Genomic DNA, 23154 nt, shown 5'->3' on the forward strand with positions numbered 1-23154 from the left:
AAGCACTTTGCCCTAAAGGGAAATGTCCTTTCAATCCTAGAGTGATGAGCAGACCGGATCTATTTTACAAGTGTGAAAAATTGCAACTTTTTGTGCCAGGTTTGGCATGGCGAGGACGTAAGTGGGCGTAAGTGACGTTGAGGTGCATGTTTGGCCCATGGCCCTTTCTTGTGCCAAACATGGCCCACAAGTCCAAATCTGTGCCTCATTGTGTGTATGTGGGCATAGACCGTTTTCTGGCGTGAATTATAATGGAAATCCGATCCCAGTTCAGAGTTCACTAAATCTCAACTTTTAATACTTGGCCGCTTCTCCGTCAAAAACAGGGACCTATGACCCAAGACAGACTTTTATGGCTCATCTAGTCAATGTCCTAAACATCTGTTAGGAGAAAACCCCTTTAAGTAAATACATTTCACAAGATGGGAAAAATGGGTTACATATAAATAGAATGGAATTTCTCATCCATTAAATAGGCGATAAGCCGGCAGATTAATTAGCTTTATTGCAGAACGTTCCCGAGGTAACAGAAGGAGTCTTTCTCCACTCCTCACTGTTTGTGAACATCCAGATTGTGGCATTTTGAGGCCAAGGAAAAGTCTGTAGTTCCTTCTCTTCTTAGTAGTAACATGCACCCTTCGTGTCAACGCCCTGAAGCGGCGCAATATGTCATTGGGGATGGGAAAGATCTGATCTAAATCCCAATTCTATATTTATAGCTTCCTTAATAAACACTAACATTAGAAATGGCTAATGTCAACCATTATAGGTGAGATTATGATTTTCAGTTCGAGGGGGTGACATTCGTTCACATTTTTTGTAATCTCACAATATTGTATCCACGTGTTAATGATGTCAATAACATTAGTTTGTCCAATTCGAACAGTTTCCCATCATGGACCCAAATACTTACACAATGGCACCATCTTGGTTCGCCCCTTGCGTCAAGGGCTTGTCCCATAACGTCAAGACCTACACATATTAAGTCATTTGAACATCTTAAGAGGAAATCCTATCAGCAAGAGTGGACAGCATCTCAAAAGAGGGTCTCTTGCTAGTCACATTAGGTGTAGAAAAACTAAACCTAATCAGCTTCTATTAAAAAAGACACTACGTTTGTGAAACCATCCCTGAACCTATGATCCTAGAGTCTTCACTATTACGGTAATAGATCATGACATTTCGGCAGCTAATCTTCTTCTGCTTACTATAACTTTACATTATGCGAACAAGACCCTAAGTCGATTATAAGGTGTTGTTAAGACTCTTAAAATATTTTAAAACTGTGAAAATGACAAAAACAATACTATCCAATACTTACTCCTGCGTGTCTCCGTACGTAGAATGAATATATATATATATATATATATATATATATATATATATATATATATATATATATATATATATATTATGTGTGCTATTTTACATCCCTTTAGTTGAAAGCTCTAAAGTTATCCCTGCACTGTTCTAACGAAGCATCGTCAGGTAGTCTGTCCCACACCCCCATACTCACTCTGTATTTCCAGTATATACAGATATAGTAGTTTCTATAATTTTCATATGCTACCAAGATCCATGTTATGGCTATAAAAAGAGAGAACACAGATTTTCCCTGACAATGTAGTTAAAGCTAGGGAAGACTTTAGAGCCCTTTTTCTATTAAAACGAATTAACATAGGTTACTAAAGTGTGTGCATGTATGTATGTATGTGTGTATCTATATTATACTATACACATGTACGCAATAGTAAAAAAAAAAAAAAAATTAGCTTGTGTGACGTTACTTTGTCGTATCATCAGCATATATATTTTTTCACCTCTTTTTGAGCTCAGAGGCAACAGACATAGATGGGGTCTGATATCGGAGGGGACCTTTTCCACATATGGTATTGGTATGATACATGGCATGGTAGGTGGGCAGCCATTGTACCTCAGACTCGACACCCACTTGCAGTAATTATCTTTGGCCTCCTTGTCCCCATCTGACCAAGTATGGGAATTGTATTGCCACTTATGTACTGTAACAAGCTAAAGGGGTTAACTAGGAAATACTAAGGTTACTGATACATTAATATGGCTTACAGTACATTACTAATATAAACCCCGGAGCACCAAACTTTACCGTTAGCGTATCCTCTGCCTCTCCTGCTGACACACCAAACTGTGGTCACATAACTGACTCCACTCTACTCACCGGACCTGTGGGTTGGGTATAGAGGAGTTGGTGACATCAGTGAAATTTGGAGCCATTGCAGGGATGGCTGCACTCATACAGTCCCAGCGCCCCACGATGAGCTTTGTTTTTTTGACCAACTGAACAGCTTTAGGGAAAAATCTAATGTAATATAGTACAAAATGGATGTGTAATACAGTAATGTGCATGTGGTTTTACTGTGTCCACAATGATAATTGGCTTAATGGACTCTTTTCTTTGCCTTTATTTTAGAAATTTATCTGGGAATATTTTCTCCATCCTTGAGTCTGATGTATTCAAAGAGCTCTCATCACTAAAGGTCATGTAAGTACATGATTCACTTTTCAGCTCCGTTCAGTCTAATGGTCACATACCGTACCGAAACTTCAAACTGTATTTCAGCGTTACAATGAAGTTCGACCTTTTGTCATAGATTTTAATAGCTCTTTTAGCAGTTTTAACACTTTTTTTTTTTTTTCCCCTCCCCCATTCTTTCTTATTTTGAGTACAGTTTTTATTTGGAGGGGGACATTAATCAGTGGGGGTAGTTGGAGGGGGGCAATAAATTAATGGCAGCTGAAGTGGGACATTAAACTGGAGGAAAATAGAGGGAGAGATTAAACTGGGGAAGGTGGAAGGGGACATTAAACCATAGGGGTAGCCGGAGGATGACATTAAACTGGGGGCAACAAGAGATGGACATGTTGTCCCTTTCCAATTGCCCCCCGCTTATTGTTTGTCCAGTGACCCCATTTTTTAATATTCCCCTCCAGCTGTCTTCAATCTAATGTCCCTCTTAATCTCCCCCTATTTAATGTCCGCACCCCCTCTATTTGCCACCAGTTTATTGCCCCCTTTCATCTGCTGCCAGTTTAATGTTCCCCCTGCCACCGGTTTCATGCCCCTTATATTTGCCCGCAGTTTCATGTCCCGCCTCACTTGCCCCCAGTTTCATACCCCCCTTCATCAGCCTCCATTTTAATGTGCCCCCTTCATGTTCCCCCTCAATTTGCCACCACAGTTTAACATAAACACTGATTCTCTCCCTTTCTCGCTCCCCTGCCACTGTCGGCAGTCTTTTCTCCCGGAGCGGTCTAGGAGCTGTGGGCGCAATGTGATTGACGTCATCACATCACGCCTACAGCAACCCGGGGCTGGAGTGCATGGGGAGCACAGTGGAGAAGCAGGAGCTGTCCACGGATAGCTCTGCTTCATTCGCTATTGAAGTCAATTCATCTGCATCCTCTGGACACAGAGGAGTTGAATCTGGGATACGCCTCCTGCGGACCGGAACTGTGGGACAGGACCCACAATCTGTGACTGTCAGTGCGGAATCCGGGACAGTAGAGAGGTATGAGTTATAGCCTTACTTATGTGAGGAGGTGAATACCCATGGGGGGGGGGGGGGGTGGCCTTGTAGCCTAAATCATCCCCCAAACAGCACCACCCTTCATTCCCCCGCTGGGCCATGGAAAAATTCTTCACTGAAACTGGTCCTTGGTACTAAAGTTTAGGCATCGCCGATGTACAGTACAATATGAGTGATGTCCACTGTGTGAGATTTGGGGGTGACATAGTATAGTGTATGAAAAGTTGTGGATGAGGTATTGTGTATGATAAAGTTGAAATACAGTATGAGTGGTGTGGGGTGCATACAGTGTGCGGTGTATGATAGGTTTGTAGAGTATAAGGGATGTGTGCTATGTATGTAACGTGTATGTGGTGTATAAGCCATGTACAGTACACGGTGTATGAGAAGTTGTGGATGATGTGCAGTGCATTATGTTTCATATACAGTATGAGTGGTATGTGATATGTATGTGGTGTGTGCAGTGTATGAGACATTGTGGATGATATTTGCTGTATATATGATGTTATAAGTGACGCTTTCATATATATGTACGTGTTATTGTCTTAAGTATCACAGAGGTAGAGATAATATGTGACCCGTCTGTTTGCTTATCGTAGATATTTTAACACGGACTCTCTCATCTGTGACTGTAATATGAAGTGGATTTTATCATGGGCAGAAGAAACTGAGGTTCGTATCAGCGAGGACACGATCTGCATGTATCCTCGGAAAGTCCAAGGCCAAGCGTTCCATTCCATGGAGAAGACGCAGCTGACATGTGGTAAGCCATCATGACGTGGTGTTCTGAACGGTTACTATCTTTTGATACATGGTTTCAGTACTAAACAGCAGAATTATGAATACAGCTCTGGGATATAAAAGTAGATGAGTAAAGTAATTACAAATAGTTTCCATATAATACCAGGACTTAAAGGGTAAAATCCAGTCTAACAGTGAACCTAAGCTCCGAATCCTCTGACTTAGCAATTGGCGAGCGCTTCCTTGGTGACCCCTGGGACGTACTAGTGGCACCTATGACCTACTACATGTAGTTCTCAGTGTATCAGGGCAGCTGTGGATAACTGGAAATTCCTCACTCCTACAGTTATGAGAACACTCCTGTATGGGGAGCCATCCAATAGTATATTTGGGAATTGCTAAAAATGTTTCCGAGGATATTTAATGCATTCAACAATTTAGTTTCCTTTAATACACAGTTGAGGGTTTCTCAGATCTTTCCTCCGTTGTTTGTACTTTGCATTGTGTGAATGACACCCACAAGGGCTTGCTATGTAATATCTAGTAGTAATATATAATACAATTAACATATCATAGGTAGCAATGACCAAAGATAAAGTTATCAGAACCTGTTCTGAACTTTTATAAGCGATCTTCATACTCACTGTTGTCCTTAAATGCCTAATAACACAATATCAAGGATTTACTATTTATTACACTTACTGATTTTATTCTTTTATTCTAATGTATCTTATTTAATTTTATTACTTTTTCTGAACTTTTATGCTTTTCTTTTTAATGTAGTGTCTCACAAGCAGACTAAACTCTGGGATGACTTGATCCCTTGTACAATATACCACAATACGTCTGTATATAGTAATAGGGTTATGGAGGCCATATATTCTGTGTGGGGAATGACTTCTGTGGGGAGGGGGCACTGACAGGAGAAAGGAATGAAGGGGAATTTGTGTGCACAGACGTGTTGTGAAAAGTCTTCACGGACCCAAATAGAGAGGGACGTAAAAGTTGCTATGTATGGATTGGACACGGCTGATTGTTGTGGGAATAAGTTGTATGGGGGAAGCTTTTGCCCAAGGTCCCATGGTCCTCTACTTCTGACCCTGCTTAAAGAGTAATCATCCCCAACATTTTTTTCCTGGTACCTTATCTTTAAAATATTTGGAAAATTGCAAAAATGGGTCTAATGTCTTGCTATACTGAAGACTCCACCTCCCAAGACCCTAAAAGCTATAAGTTTTTGTTGCAGCGGCCACTGCAGGTGAAAACTAATATTACAAGTGAGTGCTACAGTATAGCATGTGCAGAAGAACGCTAACCCCCCCCTTTGCTATAGGCTTGTGTTCACACTCATAGGATGGTGAATGCATAAAATGATGTCTTTGGAGTTATTGTCTTGTAACCAGTCGGATACAGTAGTGATAATATGGAAGATGCAGTAAGTAAAGTAATGATTTGTGGCGCGGCGTGCTTTACTTTAATGTTACCTCATATTGAGTTTATACTGCCTGATAATTAAGACAATAATGCGCCAGAAGGGAAAACTGGCATGAGGTTATGGATTATAATTGTCGCTAATGGCTTCCTGTATTTTTAAGAAGAATTATTTAATGCTTGAAATGTGACCTGAATAGGAGCCGCTGCTTCCTGTGCAATAAATCTAGCCGCAGTAAATGTTATTGCAAGACGTTCCCTCTGCACAGCCCAAGGATGCAAAATACTGTCCAATACTCCAGTTATGTAAGTGCTACTGACTACAGCGTGTGTCTGTGTGCGCGCGCGCGTCTGTGTGTGAGTGTGGGGGTCTCTTTGTACAGCTGAACAATGCACATACAAATAAAAGGTAAAAAAAAAAACTGCTTTATTGTAGTTTATTACACTTCTAGGGTCACCCATTGCATTCATGCTTCATAAGTGGGAACAGAGCAGAGAGTATATTTGGCTATGTTCAGTATAGACATAATTGTTCCTGTATCATGTTTTGTGTATATGGATATAAAACTGTCATATGCAGTCGGCTCCACTGCAGAAAAATTAAATTATATATAATTTTATTTCAGTAGGAGGACCCATATTTCATTTTTTGTTTGTGTAGTGGCCCCATAAGAATTTTCCAGTTTTGCATAGGTGTATTTTGTGTGTATCCATAGGCGTCATGTGTATCTCATTTTGGATATTAGTGAAGAACCTGCGATCGGTTGTTATGGATAACTGGAGTAAAGCTGTGTGTATGTGACCTTGTGTAACAGTGTCATCCACAGTGCCATGCTTCTTTAATGCTGACCTACAGCAGTGACGATAAATGGCTGGGTTGCTATGGAAATCTGGAGAAAAACTGTGTGGTACTCTGCAGAGCTGCATATCTAATCCTCCGGCGTGTGGTACTGTGTTCTGAGGCGCATATCTAATCCTGTGTGCAGACGCGAGTATCTAATCCTCCGCCGTGTGGAACTGTGTGCAGATGTGCGTATCTAATCATCTGGTGTGTGAAACTGTGTGCTGACCTGTGTATCTAATCTTCTGATGCGTGTATCTCAGTTTGGATATCAGTGTTGGATTGTGCATGTGGAGTGACAATGTGTATTGCAGTGTGTATATGAGTGAAAGACTTGCTGGTCTGTATTGGATAGTGGGGGGGCTCATTGTTTTGGGATTGAGCTGTGTGTATGCATAGGTTTGTGTATGTGTATATTATAATTTTACTTTGTCCACTCTGTATAGTCGGGGATACATTCATGTGCATAGCGTTCTAAGTGCTTACATATTCAAGGTCTGCAAATTCTAATTTATCATGTGCCTGAACCTAAGAAGAATCCCATTGTACCAATAGTAATGACCTAAAGACTCTTATACTAAGAAACAATAAACTTTGTGTTTCTATAAAGCAGTGCCCTCTATCCAGGGGACTGGAATTTTTCGTCTCTGAGCGGCGTGCTGTTATCCCTGGGAGTCGGGGAGATTATCACGAGAAGATGGTTTTGGATTAATGTCACAAATCACATATAAAACAACAGAATTAAAAGCAGATGTTTTGGAAAGTTCTATGTACACTTCTCATAATCTGTTTATGACATCATCCTGGGGGATTTCATGGTCTCCTCTGGAAAATGGTTTCATAAAATGTATGTAAGTTTAGTCAAATAACAAAATGGAGCATTCTTGGAAAGTTCACAAGGTGAAACCAGCTGTGAGACCTGATATTGTGTTCCCACAATATGAAATACCAATGTTATATCCAAAAATGAAAAATGATACAAAATGTGTATAAATATAATATAGAACCTACATTGGTGAAGGAGTCATTATATTGGTTTATTATTGCTTTGTTAGACTGTTAAACTTTTAGATTGTGCACCAATGCCACCTAGTGGCAATTATACTGTGAATAATTGGAGACGAATGCCTGATATACAGTAATAAGATGTATTGTAATCATGGAATATCACAGGTCATTATATAAAGCATTTAGTGAGACGGGGATAAATTCCTTTTTCTCGATCCTCAATACTGCAGACAAAGGGGGGGAAGTTTACTAAGATCATTGCTTTGCATTGGCACCATTATAAGGAGGCTCCGGCCTCTTAATAATTTTGGCCCGCAATAGGGAAGACCCATAGGCCAGGAATAAAATCTACACCACTCAGGGACTGACGCGGAATTCTGATGTCAAGGCGTCCCCATCATGGCTAGCCAATTTTTTGAAAGGTGCTGTCACAATTTTTGGACTGTTGACCTCCAAGGTATCTTCCATAGTTATCCTAGTCACTGTGTGTAGATGTGATGTAGGCATCAGTACAGTTATAAATATTGGTATAGTAATATAATTTTTTTTTTCCCCCCAAATACAGAAACCCCTCCAGAATTACCGCTGTTCCAAATAATTCCATCCCAGAAGCAAATTGTTTTCCATGGAGATCGCCTTCCGTTTCATTGTACTGCCACCTATATGCCGGGCACCAGGGATATTTACTGGCTTCATGATGGTCAGCGGGTGGAAAATAATGAAGATCATGGGATTTTTGTGGAAGAAAGCGTAATCCATGACTGCTGCTTGATAACCCGGTAATAAGGAGATCTTCTTCTATGGGTGTCTAATAACATCAGACCGACTTATGGCCACCGTAAACGTTCCTTTACTTGAAACAGTCTCATCCATTATGGGGTTAATCTTATTTTATTTGTGATAGAACGTGCCAAAAAAGTGAAGCAAACTATGTGAAGCCTTAAATAGACCCTTCCTCAAATGTTTTGGAATGTCTTTGTGTAGTGGACACGTTTTACTTCCTTACTTTCCGTACATTTTTATTCCATTGTTCTCAGTTTATGTAACAAAACAATGAAGAGAAAGTTTAGTAAAGTCACATAAATCCTGTCAGCAGTTTCTGGAAACATTTTAGTTATTTCAGGTTTTGTTTTTTTTCCTGCGAGCGAGATGGTGTTATTAAAACATTTTACTCTCTCCTGAGTCCCGGCCCAACCTTAGTGTAACAATGGGTGAGAATTGGGACATGGAATAGCTATTAGTGTCAAGGCATCGGATTCTGGGAGTGGATATTAGATACTTTATATATAGATATAATCTGCATAAGTAACTGAGTCTGTTGGGTGAGGGGATCCCATAACAAATATTAAAATAGGACCTCGACTAGTACTAGTTAGAGGGTTTTATGGGTCCTTAATAGAGATGAGCAAACACTGTTCGGATTAGCTGATCCGAACAGCACGTTCCCATAGAAATGAATGGAAGCACCTGGCACGCAGACTTTGCCAGCGGCCGGACGCTTAACCCCCCGCGTGCTGGCCGCTTCCATTCATTTCTATGGGAGCGTGCTGTTTGGAACCCCTCTGACCAGCTGGCTGAAGATGCTACAGCTTTTGGATGAGTATGGCGCCCTCTTCCAAGGATATCTCCATATGTATCCTAAGGACTGTGCTTGGTATTGCAGCTCTGCCCCACTCACTTGAATGGGACTGAGCCGAGCTTAACTTTGATGTCAGCACAGCACAAGAGGCCACACCAATTGTGAGCTCCACAGCATCTTCAAACGGCTGATCGGCAGGGTTCCCAGGTGTTGGATCCCCATCATAATACGTTGATGTCCACATTATTTGTGCAGAAACTGCACAGACCCCATTATAGTCTATGGGGTTCGTAGGTAACCACTCTATGTAGATTAGGTTTCCGTTCAGGTTGTGATGTCACTTCCTGAACAGAGGAAGTAGAGCTCCATATTAGTCTTAGGTAACCCTTAAATGAAGACAAGCATGCTGCACTTCACGGTCTCCATCAGTTATAGACTTTGAATGGGGCAATAAATATGCTTGCCCTACTAGTATAGGATATTTTCATGCTATGGGTTCTTATGAGGTTATAGAGATCTTGTATACGGCCATTGGAGATTTAGGGGTATTGGTCCTTTAAATCCCTCTCCAGCGTATTGTGTGTCATGTACATGGAGTCCGCAGTGCGTCATCTGTCCTTGGTGCGGGTCATGCTCCATTGTCTATATCCTATAAGCCCTTTTGTCATTATTGCCCTGTGCCTACGATGTGCAGACATGCCATGTCACTTTATATTTCACTGAACATTTGACATTATTCTAATCCTTACAATAAACTCATTCAAGTCAATTAGAGTTTTACACGCTTGCATAACTACTAGAAAAGAAATCTTAATGGCCGGGCCATATGCAGACCTCGCAGCCTAGAAATATCCAGCAATATTGTCTTAAAAGGACAATCTGGAGAACGGCAAAACTCAGGCAGGGAGGGGAAGACTGAGGAGCACATTACTAAAAAGTGTAGATTTCCCCTCCGTTGAGTAATAGAAATATTGCACATTCCAAATATGGGGCAAATTCGATAAATTGGTGGGTCTTGACATATAAATAGGTAAAAATATTCCAGGTTATGGGATTGGGATAAAATCTTGATAAGGGACTTGGTCAAATTGCCATATTTGGAGTTGGAAAGGAATTTTTTCTTTCCTCTGCTGGGGCCCTTGGTGTCCTCTCGATGGGAAATTTTTGCCTTCCTCTGGATCAACTTGGTAGGTTTATAGGATGGACTTGTCTTTATCCAACCTGATCTATGTTACTCTACGTTCTTATCTTCACATTTTTCCATTCTTCTGGTCCTTCAGAGGACCCTAACGCTAAGGCCCCACAGGACTATACACAGCTCTAAAGCACTGCAGGAAAAACCATGGCGGGAACACATCGCGGTTCTTCCCGCAGCGCTTTAAGCAGAAACTTTGCTTAGTTTTCCTCCCTGTTCTTTCTGTTACAATTAAATCTACGAGGATGTCACTCACGTTTCTGTAGATATAATTAACACGCTGCGATTTCCAAAACTGTGCAGGTTTGAAACGCAAAGTGGGCATGGTATTCGCATGAATCCCATCCACTTTGCAGATACTGTAGAATGCCACCATTTTTCCCCGCGGCATTTCCGTCCCTGGGGCCCTGACCTAAGAAAGTAAAAACGGGCACGACCGATCTCAAAAAATTAGCCACACAACCTGAGTCCCATTGACTATAATAGAGTCCAACGACGGCCATTTTTTGCGGAAACCGCTGGACAAAAAAAGTCAAGTTTCTGTTGCTTCTACGTCTGGTGAATCTTCACAACATAGACTTCTGACATTGAAGTGAACGTCGCCCTTACTAAGTAAATTGACATATTCAAAGTCCAACCACAGGGCCATTCCATCACTTAAATACTATAGAAAAGCGCACAACTGCGAGTACAACATGCGTAATTGTTGGACACACACAGTTCTAGTGTAAAGCGAAATGGCAGCATATTAGCGGCAGGGAGTTCATCATTTGCAGTAATCCCTCTTAATTTCCCTCACACACATGCACACTTGGCTTGTGCTTTTATAATGGAGTAAGTGGGGAGTCTATCACTTACTTCCTAAGGGGGATGTGATCAGAACCAACACCTGGCCCCCTAGTCACTCCTCCCTCTATATATACTATATATATAGGGTTTGGTTTCCTAAAGTCTCAGCATGTCGCCTTATCCTTTATTTATGGTCGGTGAGCCCCTCGGTGTCTAAGGATCTTATTCTATCATTTACATTGATACGCTGCATTATCCTCCATTATTTTTACTTCTTTGTCTGCTACGCTTTCCCTTCTTAATTTGTAATACGGCGTTCATGTTCTATGTAAATATCTTGTGTTTTAAGAAGCTCTTGCTGCGCCTTTCCTTCCTTAAATGTTAACGGCCTGTATTATGGTAAAATATGCTTTTTGTGGCAGAAGAAATATTGTTTAATGCTGTCTAAACACATTTTTCCTCTAATGAAATCTTCTTTTCTTACACCTTCCTCGGTTCCCTTACATTAGCTTTGGCACAGACTGGAGTGTGGATACTTAAGAGGCTGTTTCAGGTTACATTAAACATTTAGCCTTTACTACCAAATGCCAACAAAAACGATATTCCTTACATTTGGTCTTAGTTATGGGGTGTTTGTCTTCGGTTTCTGCAGCTAGAAATGATATTGCTCTGTAACAGGGTTTCTAACGTCTTTATGGCTATATTTTACATCCTTAAAGTTATTGTCTGCTATTTAACCTTATTAGGATGATTCATTCTCAATATATAGTGGTGAGAGACTGTTTTGCTGATAAAGAGCCCATAAACCCATGTATAGCTCGGGATTCTCTAAAATGAGAGCTGCACTGCATGTCCACTACACAATATGCAGAACCATCTCCTTAGAGCTCTGTACACTGTATAGTATTGGACATGTCAGAACTTGTGAAGACCGGTGTATCGCTCGGTATTCACTTAAATGGGAGCTGCACTGTACATCCACTACACAGTATACAGAGTCATCTCCATACAGCTCTGAGCACTGTATAGTATTGGACACATCAGCACTTAGGTAGAGCTGATGGACCATTCCAAGGGAAGGGAATAGTAGGATTAATGTAGATAAGGTTGGCCGAAGACACAAGTCCATCCTATAAAACTATCGTGTTGATTCAGAAGAAGACACAACCCCCATGTAAGTCACACTTTTCCCCATCAAAGAAAAAAAAAAAATCCTTCCCACGTTCAAATATTGCACTTGGGCAAAGTCTCTAGATTAATAGTCAACGTAAAAAATCCTGATGACTTTCATTAAACATTTCAAAAAAACTCCGGGTCCCTCATGAACTTGAATAAGTTATCAACCAGTACGTTCCATTGACTCCATCAATGCTGTTACTGTAAAGAAGCCCTGAAATTTCAAGGCAAAAGGGTCCCTTCCATGGCATGCCCATATATGGTTTGCAACTAGCGTTTCCCTTCTATGGACAATGTCACCCACGTGTTCCAAGACCCTTCTGCGGAATTCACGTTTTGTCTTCCCCACATAATTAATGGAACAAGAGCATGTGGTGACATAGATCACCGCTTTTGTGCGGCAATCGATGAAAGCCTTTATTTTGAAGTTATTAGCAGCATGTGCCTGGATTTCTGTACCCTTTTTGATGTAACCACATGCTCTGCAATTGCTGCATTTGAAGGTCCCCTGTAGGTTTGATCTACCCAGCCAGGACCCTTCTGTTGGAACTGGGCTCAAGCGACTCTGTGTGACTAAGTCTCCAATGTTCTGGCCCCTTCTGTAATGTTATTGCAGGTCGATCTGGGATCATGTCTTTTATCTCTGAGTCCTGTTTAAGAATACCCCAGAAGGTATCAAAGATTCTTGCCACCTCTTTTGCATGCTTATCAAAGGTTCCCACCATTCGTATTATATGTGGTTCCTCACTTCTGGGTCTTGGGGTCAATAAGGTTTGTCTTGGGGTAGCCCTAGCCAGATTGCGTGCTTGCTCCAGGAGGGGTCTGGGGTACTCCTGTGCTTCAAATCTTTCCAGTAGCTTTTGGCTTTCATGCTCATGTTTCCTCCGAGGAGCAGTTCCTTCTAATACGAAGGAACTGCCCCTTCAGAATGCTGCGTTTCAGCAGGAGCGGATGATGACTAGTCCATTGCAATAATGAATTGGTTGCAGTCTGCTTCCTAAATAAGGTGGTCCCTAATGTACCATCTCTCATGTTAACGTCAAGAAAGGGATTTTCACTTGAGTTAATGATGTAAACCATAAATTCAAATAATTTTTGTTCAGATTTTCCACAAACTGAATAATTGGACCGTGCCAGACCAGATAACTAGATCATCGATATAGCATAGCCATGTGACCAAATTTCTGGTCCACATCTCATTCTGTTCATTGAAGACAAAGTTCTCTTCCCACCATCCTAAGAAGTTAGCGTACGTCGGAGCGGCGGTGTGGGTATATCCTCCCGTTAAATAAGAAAATATTGTGGGAGAGAATGAACCCAAGGAGCTCCAAAATAAATTCACTATGTCCTGCAAATTAAGTCCCCCGGGTCCCCAGGAAGCTCCCCACACCCCAAAGCATGGGGGATGGAGCTGTAGAGCGCCTCCACGTTCAGAGTTGCTAGGACTACCCCTGGTGGAACCCGGATGCTCTCCAGGTTTCGGAGGACATCCATCGTGTCCCGGACATAGGATGGGAGCGCCAGGACGAAGGGACGTAAAACCCTCTCTATGTATTCGCTGGTGCCCTGCGTCATCCCTCCTATGCCCGAGACAATGGGGTGGCCCTTCAGGGGGGAATACCCCTTATGGATTTTTGGCAAACAGTAAAATGTGGGGACCCGGGGTTTTTTTTTGGTACCATATATTCCCATTCATTGAATGAGATGTGTCCATTCGCTCTGGCACGGTCAAGAATATCCGTAAGTTGGGCACAGAACAGCTCGGTGGGATCGGATGGGAGGGTCCCATAGTTTGACTCATCAGAGAGGATTCTGTTGCACATCTTAATGTAGTCCTCTCTGTTCATAACCACTATGTTCCTTCCCTTGTCTGCAGATTTAATCACCACCGAGCTGTCCAATCGTAGAGAAGGCAATGCCTCCATTTGGGTTACATTTAAATTGTTCCTTTTGAAGGGAAGATTAGTGGCCAGGTTCTCCAACCCATTTGTCACCATTTTCTCAAATGTATCTGAGACGTGTGTCTAGTGGAGGTGGATTATTGTGGTTTCTCCTTTGTAAGTCTGTCAACTGCAATGGTTCCAGATCCCCTTGTCCCTCTTGTAATAGGCTTTCTAGTGTTCTAATCCCTGGAAGGTCCATGACCTCTACCCCCAGGTCAGTGACCTCTACCCCCAGGTCAGATGCTTGAGCCGTTTCCCTCATTTTCATATATTTTGCCCATCTCAGTTTTTGAACAAAAAGCGCTCTCTAACCCAACAAAAATTATTAAAATTCACTGATGGACTGTGTAAATTTCTCAACGTTCAATTGGAGTGCCTTTTCTTTCTTATTTATAATCAGGATCAGAAGCAAATGTCTTAGCTTTGGCTATTAGATCATTAAGGGTGATATTTTCCAAATTTTCCAAATTTTTCTTCTCTTCGCCTAAGATAATCGCTATCATATTATATTTTCAGTTTATAAATAAACACACATTGGCTGTGAGCGCTTTTTCGGCTCTTTTTAATATTTAAAATAAAGGTTATATTTTATATTGGTGACTAATGCCCAAGGGTACAAGAGTGTTTTGTAGAATTTAAGTGGATTCCCCTAGACCCTGTGTTTTCCAAATTTTCAGAATTAGACTTTGCCACATCTTATGTGTGTATCTATTAGCGTCCAAATACACAACGTAAATGTTATGGATTAAGCCCCATTGCAGAGAGTGAAAGTCGCCTCGTGCGGTAATGTAAATGATTATGCACGATCATGAGCTGAGCCGCTTATCCCTCCGCAACTGAAAAATAGAAAATAAAAAGGGGGAAAAAAAAAAAGAAAATGAGATTTGTTTCATTAATCCATAGCGCAGACACTCCCAACAGATTTGTGCTGTTTTCTAACTCGGCGTCAGCAACAGAACGAAGCTTTTCTCATTTTAGTTTTGATTAACAGGAAATTGCTTCTCAGAAAAACAGAGATTGATAATATATCCCTTCACTTTCATGTCGGGAGACTAATGATGCATTGTTGATTTTCTTCCACGAGCGGGTGATGTAATGCCGTACACAGATAGCTCAAATAGGGCCGCACATTATATAATGCACACGGCCCAAAAACGCTGATGTGCAGAATATCCTTACGAAGGGAATGAGAGAGAAATGTGCCAGACAGCAGTTTCAGGAGAAGATAGACAAAGCAAAGATTTGGGGCAGGATGGGAAATTGACTAATCCACAACCTTAGTATTTTTAAGCTGCAGCTGATGGCGACATTATATTTAGCACCAGAGTATTTTTTGCAAGATATTGACTTGGGATAAGTGACATATACTTGATGGAATCTGACTGAGACTCCAACTGGTTATAACAGATGGGGGTCCCGGAATGGAGCTACAGTCATGCCTGTACACTATTGCTCCATTGAAATCTATGGGACTGCTGTAGATAGCCAAGCATCGACTGCTCAATTTGCGTGGGGGTATCCAGAACCTTAAGGTCACTGGGGATCCCAGTGGTCAGATCCAAACAGTTCAGATACTGATTTAAGATCATCTGAAAGCCATTTCAGCTAGTAGGGGTCCACCAGTGTCCATGATCAGTGTACTCCCACCACGGACAAATGGTGTCTCAGATGGTATGGTGTAAAAAGCTAAAGATTGCTTGTTCACCCCCTTCCCCCTCGAAAGGGTAAAAATAAAAGCTAAAGCTTGGTAATCAAAAATTTAAATGACCCCAGTAGTGTCCTTGATCAGAGACCTCTCCAAGCTTGGACGATTAACTTCTTAGATATTGGTATATGAGCATTGTAAGGATTTTTGCCGTATGGGGTAAAAATAAAATTACAAAAAAAAGTTTGCAAAACTATCCAAAACGTAGGAGTTAAGATCTGAATAACTCCATTTCCCATTGTACGGTAAGAAAGAAGGGAAAAAACAATTACCGCATCTGATGTCTGAACTATTAACCCCTTCCTGAGGCAGCCACTTTTTTTTTTTTTTTTTTGGGGGGGGGGGGGGTCACTCCCTGCCTTATTTTTCCCATTCAAAGAGTTGTATGACAGTCTACTTTTTCCAGAACTAAACATAACTCTATAAATTTTGGGGGAAACTGGGCAGATTTAAGAATGTCATTCTTTACACCAGTCTTGATCTCCCCTGCCCTGGAGCAAAATGCTCGTTCCTCTTAATAAGTTTAGTACATTTCCCACCTATTTTCCTAGTTTTTGGAGTAAATTCTAGTAAAAGCTTATTCACATGACTTGTGATGTCCATCGCTTTGCCCATGTTCATAGTTGAAAGATCCGAAGCACCAAAAGTGGCAAATTTTACCAAAATTTGCAACCTCTATCATATATGTTCCGTCAGAATCTCTTTATCCATTTGTCCACCTAGTTTCTAAATTGGGCACTACAGTGTAACTACTGTACATTACGTACCTATTCCTTTTTTACAATTCACAGTGTTTCATCCTCTAGGGGGAGCTGTTTATGAAGACACCAGAAGATGCAAATTAATCATACAAAGCTCTCAGTTTTAATGTGTTGACTTCTGCTAGAGAACAATCCATTGACATATTAACATTGCGGAGTGGAGCCGGCCATGCTTGACTGAGCAGAGGCTGAACAGAATGGCATTAAAAAGCAGAAAACTCTTTCAGCTGGTGCATTGACACAATTATTTCTCCTTCTTATATCTGACGTCTTTCAATTGTTTTCCTGATGTTCATCTATTTTCTGCTTGGCAGGATTACACAATGGGCCCCTATATTTAAGGTTTTGTCCGCCTGCCATTTTTAGAAAAACAAATTGAAGTTCAAATTATCTGGAAGTTCTCTCCTTTGTTAGCACGTTGTGTATTTGTAGTCCTCACTCATGTGTAACATGCTTACCGGTTACTCTCCTCAACCTGCTGCTGTACTGGATTGCTTTCTCTATGAAGTCAATGGAATGGTTTACGTTACTGAGATAGGAAGACAATCTGGGAAAAATAAATATGGGGGTGATAATGACATGGTATCTAAAATATAGGCAACCCCCTGGGATGGTGGTGATATGGTAAGATAAGGATAGGTCACCAATTAAAGAACAATGGCGGGCCAATACCTGGGACCGACACCGATCAGATGTGGCTGCAGTATTTGGCCTCTTCACTGCTTATCAAACACAGTGGTATAGCGTTCAACCAATTCAGTTGAATGAGACTGAGACTTGCAACAGGTCATATGACCAATAAATGGGGTCCATGGTGTTGGACCCCTCATCTTCACTTGAAGACCTGTTCTAATGGCAAGGCATGAATTAATAAGTCCCCAAAATGACCTTTAAAGGGAATAGGTCACAAGAAAATTACCCTTTTGTCAAATCAAGTTTGTTGAAAGCGTTTCATCAGATTTTTTTATTTCAAAAGTGCCTTATCTATATTTTAAATACTGCAGTTTTGACTCTGACAACTAAGCCAAATATGTGGAAACTTCCTGTTTTCTGTAAGATAACCGCCTCACTTATAAGCAGACTTATGATCTCAGCTATCATGTATATGTAGACAAGACAAAGAATCCACCAGTCACAACAGGTTATCCCATGTTATCTTCCCTTTCTGCACACGTCACAAAGCCTGCATAAAAAACATTCCCATGGAAGTCAATAGGGTCTTTTCCACACCATTGTGTCTATGGGCCATGATCAATCTCCAGGAAACGGGAAGGGGCAGATTATTTTAGGCTTTGTGGCAAGAGTTTGAATTGCACAATTTTGAGGATTGTTTCTTGTTGATGTTTTGCAGTGACCTCATCCTATCCAGTGTTGACGTTGAATCTTCAGGCTTTTGGGAATGTCAAGTGAACTCCTCTTATGGAGTCACATCTAAACAAGTAGAGATTGTTGTTCTAGAGACTGGAGCACCGTATTGTCCCATGGAAAGGATAATCAACAACCGAGGAGAATACAGGTGACTTTATAACATATTTTATGATAACACCCTGTATTCATTCTGTAATTCCCAGGACACCCCAAATTTATTTTTGGTTTGAGACCCAATTTTAATGTATTTCGTCATGGTTTTGCATACTGTATGCTTCATTTCTACATGTAGGTAGCTGAAGAGTTAGCAGTCCAACCAACTGCTATGAGATCCACCAAGTAAAACCTCAACTCATGGTGTCTCCATATGATTCTCAATAAGCACTATGAACCTGGAAAGAGCTCCTCTTCCCATTGTTTTTGGTACAAGGGAGGGGGACCTTCTAAAACTAGATGGTAACAAGTGAAAAGCTCTTCTGTGTCACAATGACTTGACGGACCTTCACGATGCAACCTTACTAATTTTAGTCCATACTGGTCATTACTCGCGTTACGATTGCAGTGGCACCATTCCATTGACAAACTGGGACCATTCTTAAAAGGAAAGCTCATTTGTGGACAAGGCTTTAGTCCATACTGGTCATTACCCAGCCTTATGATTGCAATGACACCAGTCCATTGACCAACTGTGAATATTAAAAGGAAAATGTCTGTTGACAAGGTTATTTGAAGATCATCCATTAGACTAAGAAGAAAATTTCAAACGTGGACAACGTCTTTCCACTTGGTCATTGGTCAAAGGCTCATTCATCTTCAATTTAATTTAGAAAAGCCCATTTTACATATACAGAAATGTCCCTTTAATATTGCAAATTATGGTCGGAGAACCCTAATAACTAGGCTAATCTTGGGCCAGGATTTGGTGGATGCATGCTCTAGGTCAATATTGATTCCGATGTAGCTCCTCAAGATTACAATGAAGTTCTTGAAGCCAGTGTTGGAACTATGGGAAGAATATGCAAATCTGTCTTCTATGATGTAATTAGGAAGTCAGGTGCCTCAGTGTTGCAAACCAATAGAGTGCGCTCACTGGAATGTGCAAGCCTGTCTTCCCTGATGTAAATAGGAAGACAGAATCTCAGTTATATGGCCCAATAAAGGCTGCTCCCTTTTAACATCATGCTCGACCTTCCAAGAGGCCTTTGTTTTGCAATGATGCTGGGATTATTACCTCTTGGAAGGTCGAGCATGATGTTAAAGGGAGCAGCCTTTATTGGGCCATATCACTGAGATTGTCTTCCTAATTACATCAGGGAAGACAGGCTTGCACATTCCAGTGAGCGCCCTCTATTGGTTTGCAACACTGAGGCACCTGACTTCCTAATTACATCATGGAAGACAGATTTGCATATTCTTCTCATGGTCCCTTGCAAAGTGGAGTGCTAAAGGCTTAATAAGTCTCCACACACCTATATGGTGGTCTCTCCCCAAGGAGTGTCGATATCCCCCTAACTCTAGTGTTGGAGCTAGTCTTACATGCAGTAAGCAGATTCTATGAAGTTTCAACGTTCTTGAAATACGTAACTATATTTTATAAAAACATATATATTTTTCTCTTAGTAGTCGGAGTTATAAATTCTTTAATCTAGCTTCAAATTAATGCCAAGGGCGATTTGTCATTGGGTATAAATTTCTAAAGATGGTCTTCTCATCCTTATCGATTGACTTCCAGAAAACTTGTTTAAAATGTATTTTAGAATACCGTACTTATCAAAAGTCTGAGCCGAGTCTGTGGATTACTCTGCACTTAAAAGGGAACGTGCGGTAAATGGCTGGAAGACTTTAAACCCTTTAAATATATTATTTGTGTAAGACATTGTTTCTACGGTATTCTCACCATGATGCATTTGCAGGGTAAATAATCTCTTATTGAAGAGGTCTACATGTTTTTTTGATCTTATGTCAGATACATGGACTAGAAGATAACAGGTGCCAAGGCAAAGTCTTCCATCCATTTCTGAAGTCGAGATCAAATTGTTTTGACAGTCGAGTTCTCGGGTTATTATTGTAAGCGAGGTGGAATTATACATGAAAAAGTGAAATGGCCTCCCAACGTCAACAAATAAATATTTCAATCAAGGCTTCTACTGTTGGTTTGGAATAGTTGAGTAGACGTCACTTACCAAGGTGAAATACAAGACTGGTGCTTTGACTTCTATTTGAGAAAATGGTTGGGGGTCTCTTCTAGTAGCATACTATTTATTGTAGTAAGTATCCATCAAGGAGCTATAGGGGTTGCAAAGAAAGGAAGCAACTGCCCTGGCTTCGGTGCATGAAGAGGACCTTTGGCATGATCTAAAAACACCAAAATTACATATAGTAGATGGGTGACCTATTAAACTTTTTGGATTGGGACTCCAGGAGCTCCAAATCCAGCTAAATGGGCAATTCTCCTGAGCCCCGCGGGATGCTCCCTTCCTGGGCTAGTTGTCATATTATAGAACATGGGTATAGTGTGTGTATTTGAAAAGAGATGGAAAACAGTGAGGTTTTTTTTGCGTTAATCAATAGGGTTTCAGAATCCATATATAACAGAAGTGATAGCACAGTCTTCTGATTGTAATAAATACAGTAGATGAACACAGCGGCGTAACTAGGAATGGCTGGGCCCCAAGGTGAACATTTCACATAGGGGCACACCCCTGTCCTGACCCCGACCTAGTATAATGATTGGAGAGCCAGAAGGTGCAAACATAAAAAAAACAATGTTACTTGCTTCTCCTGGGCTCTGGCGCACTCTCCTCTGATTTCGGCCATTTTCAATGTTGGTACAGAGGTCACGTGAGTTAGGCCTGCATTGTGACACATAATGACGCAGGCCCTGGCCCATGTTATGTCTGGGATGTCACCACTCCTCCCCTGGACCTCCAATCATTACTCGGTCTGAAAAGACCCCAGAATATAAAGATAGCAGTGTTTGTGGGGTTTACAGGCCCATGGAATCACTTTACCGATATATCTGCAGGAGGGGAAGCGCAGGCAGATGTGAGCAGGAGTGGAGAGCGGTAAGTAAATGGGACCTGATACCTGCTTGGGGTTACTCCAGCAGGTAATGGCCTATTAAAAAAAAAAAAAAAAAAAAAAAAAAAAAAAAATTGGGTGCCTTCTGGGACCATTAATATACCAGGCCCTGTGGCAGCCACTACCACTGCTACCCCTGTAGTTACGCCACTGGGTGAATGTAAGCAACATTTCTGACATGAAATGTAGGGTTGAGGGATCGAGAAAGATCTGATCCCGATCGGCGATCGAGCAACTTTCACGATTGCGATTTTGGATCAGCTGGAAAATTTTTGATCGATCCTGGAATCTCAAGATCAGCTCAGCCCTAATGAAATGTCATTCATCAGTTAAAGTCGTAGGTAGCAAGACGGTCAGTGTTATTGAAGGGGCTTAGGTGACCGTGGTAGAAGACCCCATGGGAAACGGTGTAGAGCGTGTGCGGCTCTACATTCTACAGTTTCCTACTAGAACCTCACAACAAAAAGAGTGCATGGCCTCACCAGAAAACCTCTATGCACCTGACATGCTGTTTTCCCAGTGGCCATTCTTAGAATGTTAACCAGTTTACTCTTTAGTCTTGGTATGCTGTTACAATTTATGGAAAAGTTATTTCCCTATACGCACCACCCCCTTCCATCACTAGGGCCTTTCCTCCAGATCTGGACAACTTCCCTACTTTTCATAATGGTGAGCAAAAGGCCCTGTGAAGGTCTATCACAGTGATGGCAAACCTTTTTGAGACAGAGTGCCTAAACTGCAACCCAAAACCAAATAAATTATCATGGAGTGCCAACACGGCAATTTAACCTTAAAACTCTGTGGGTCCACAATTGCGGACCCACAAATTACAGTCATGTGACTGGGGCTTTACAGATCTTGTACTGAAAGGTAAAGGTCTCTGCATTCTGTACTTTTAAACAATTAATTTTCACTATTTACATCGCACAGGATCTGTTTTATAGTTACCGTGCAATGTTATTACATCCTGTACTAATTTCACGTCTGCTATAAAACAAATACTGTGTGATATACATAGTGAGGGGACCCCACACAGTACAATCTGCCCCTCAGTGGCCCCCCCACACAGTACAATCTGCCCCTCAGTGGCCCCCCACACAGTACAATCTGGCCCACAGTGGCCCCCACACAGGATTATACCTGTATACTCCACAGTAGCCCCCTCCCACACAGCATGAACTGGTCCACAGTAGCCCCCTCCCACACAGCATGAACTGGTCCACAGTAGCCCCCTCCCACACAGCATGAACTGGTCCACAGTAGCCCCCTCCCACACAACATGAACTGGTCCACAGTAGCCCCCTCCCACACAACATGAAATGGTCCACAATAGCCCCCTCCCACACAACATGAAATGGTCCACAGTAGCCCCCTCCCACAGAGCATGAAAGATCCACAGTAGCCCCCTCCTACACAACATGAAATGGTCCAAAGTAGCCCCCTCCCACACAACATGAAATGGTCCACAGTAGCCCCCTCCCACACAGCATGAAATGGTCCAGAGTAGCCCCCTCCCACACAACATGAACTGGTCCACAGTAGCCCCCTCCCACAGAGCATGAAAGATCCACAGTAGCAGCATAAAATGGTCCACAGTAGCCCCCTACCCGCACAGCGTGAAAGTCTACAGTAGCCCCCTCCCACACAACATGAAAGGTCCACAGTAGCCCCCTCCCATACAGCATAAAATGGTCCACAGTAGCCCCCTACCCACACAGCATGAAAGTCTACAGTAGCCCCCTCCTACACAACATGAAATGTCTACCATTGCCCCCCTCCCCTGACAGTGCAAACAAACACAATATAGTTACCTGAAGAGCTGCCGGGTGTTCTCTCTTCTGTTCACTGCGCGCGCTGATGACTTACGTCATCACGCCCGAGCTTGTTCAGAGGTCACACTCTGTAGTCAGTGTAGGCCGTGTAGTACGCGTGGCCTACACTGAGCTACACTGACAGCTTTCAGCTGGATG

General features: G+C 41.8%; 1 protein-coding gene across 1 annotated transcript in view; it reads left to right on the forward strand.

The window, feature by feature from the left end:
• The window catches only part of ADGRA1 (adhesion G protein-coupled receptor A1), a 342093-nt gene that overhangs the window by 74252 nt on the left and 244687 nt on the right, over nt 1-23154 (forward strand). Inside the window, exons 5-8 of the mRNA XM_075258484.1 lie at nt 2450-2521; nt 4166-4329; nt 8153-8366; nt 18087-18251. Coding sequence (XP_075114585.1) covers nt 2450-2521; nt 4166-4329; nt 8153-8366; nt 18087-18251 — 615 coding nt within the window. The remainder of the gene's footprint in view (nt 1-2449; nt 2522-4165; nt 4330-8152; nt 8367-18086; nt 18252-23154) is intronic.

This window comes from Leptodactylus fuscus, chromosome 10 (genome assembly GCF_031893055.1).
Source record: "Leptodactylus fuscus isolate aLepFus1 chromosome 10, aLepFus1.hap2, whole genome shotgun sequence".
Lineage (NCBI taxonomy): Eukaryota > Metazoa > Chordata > Amphibia > Anura > Leptodactylidae > Leptodactylus > Leptodactylus fuscus.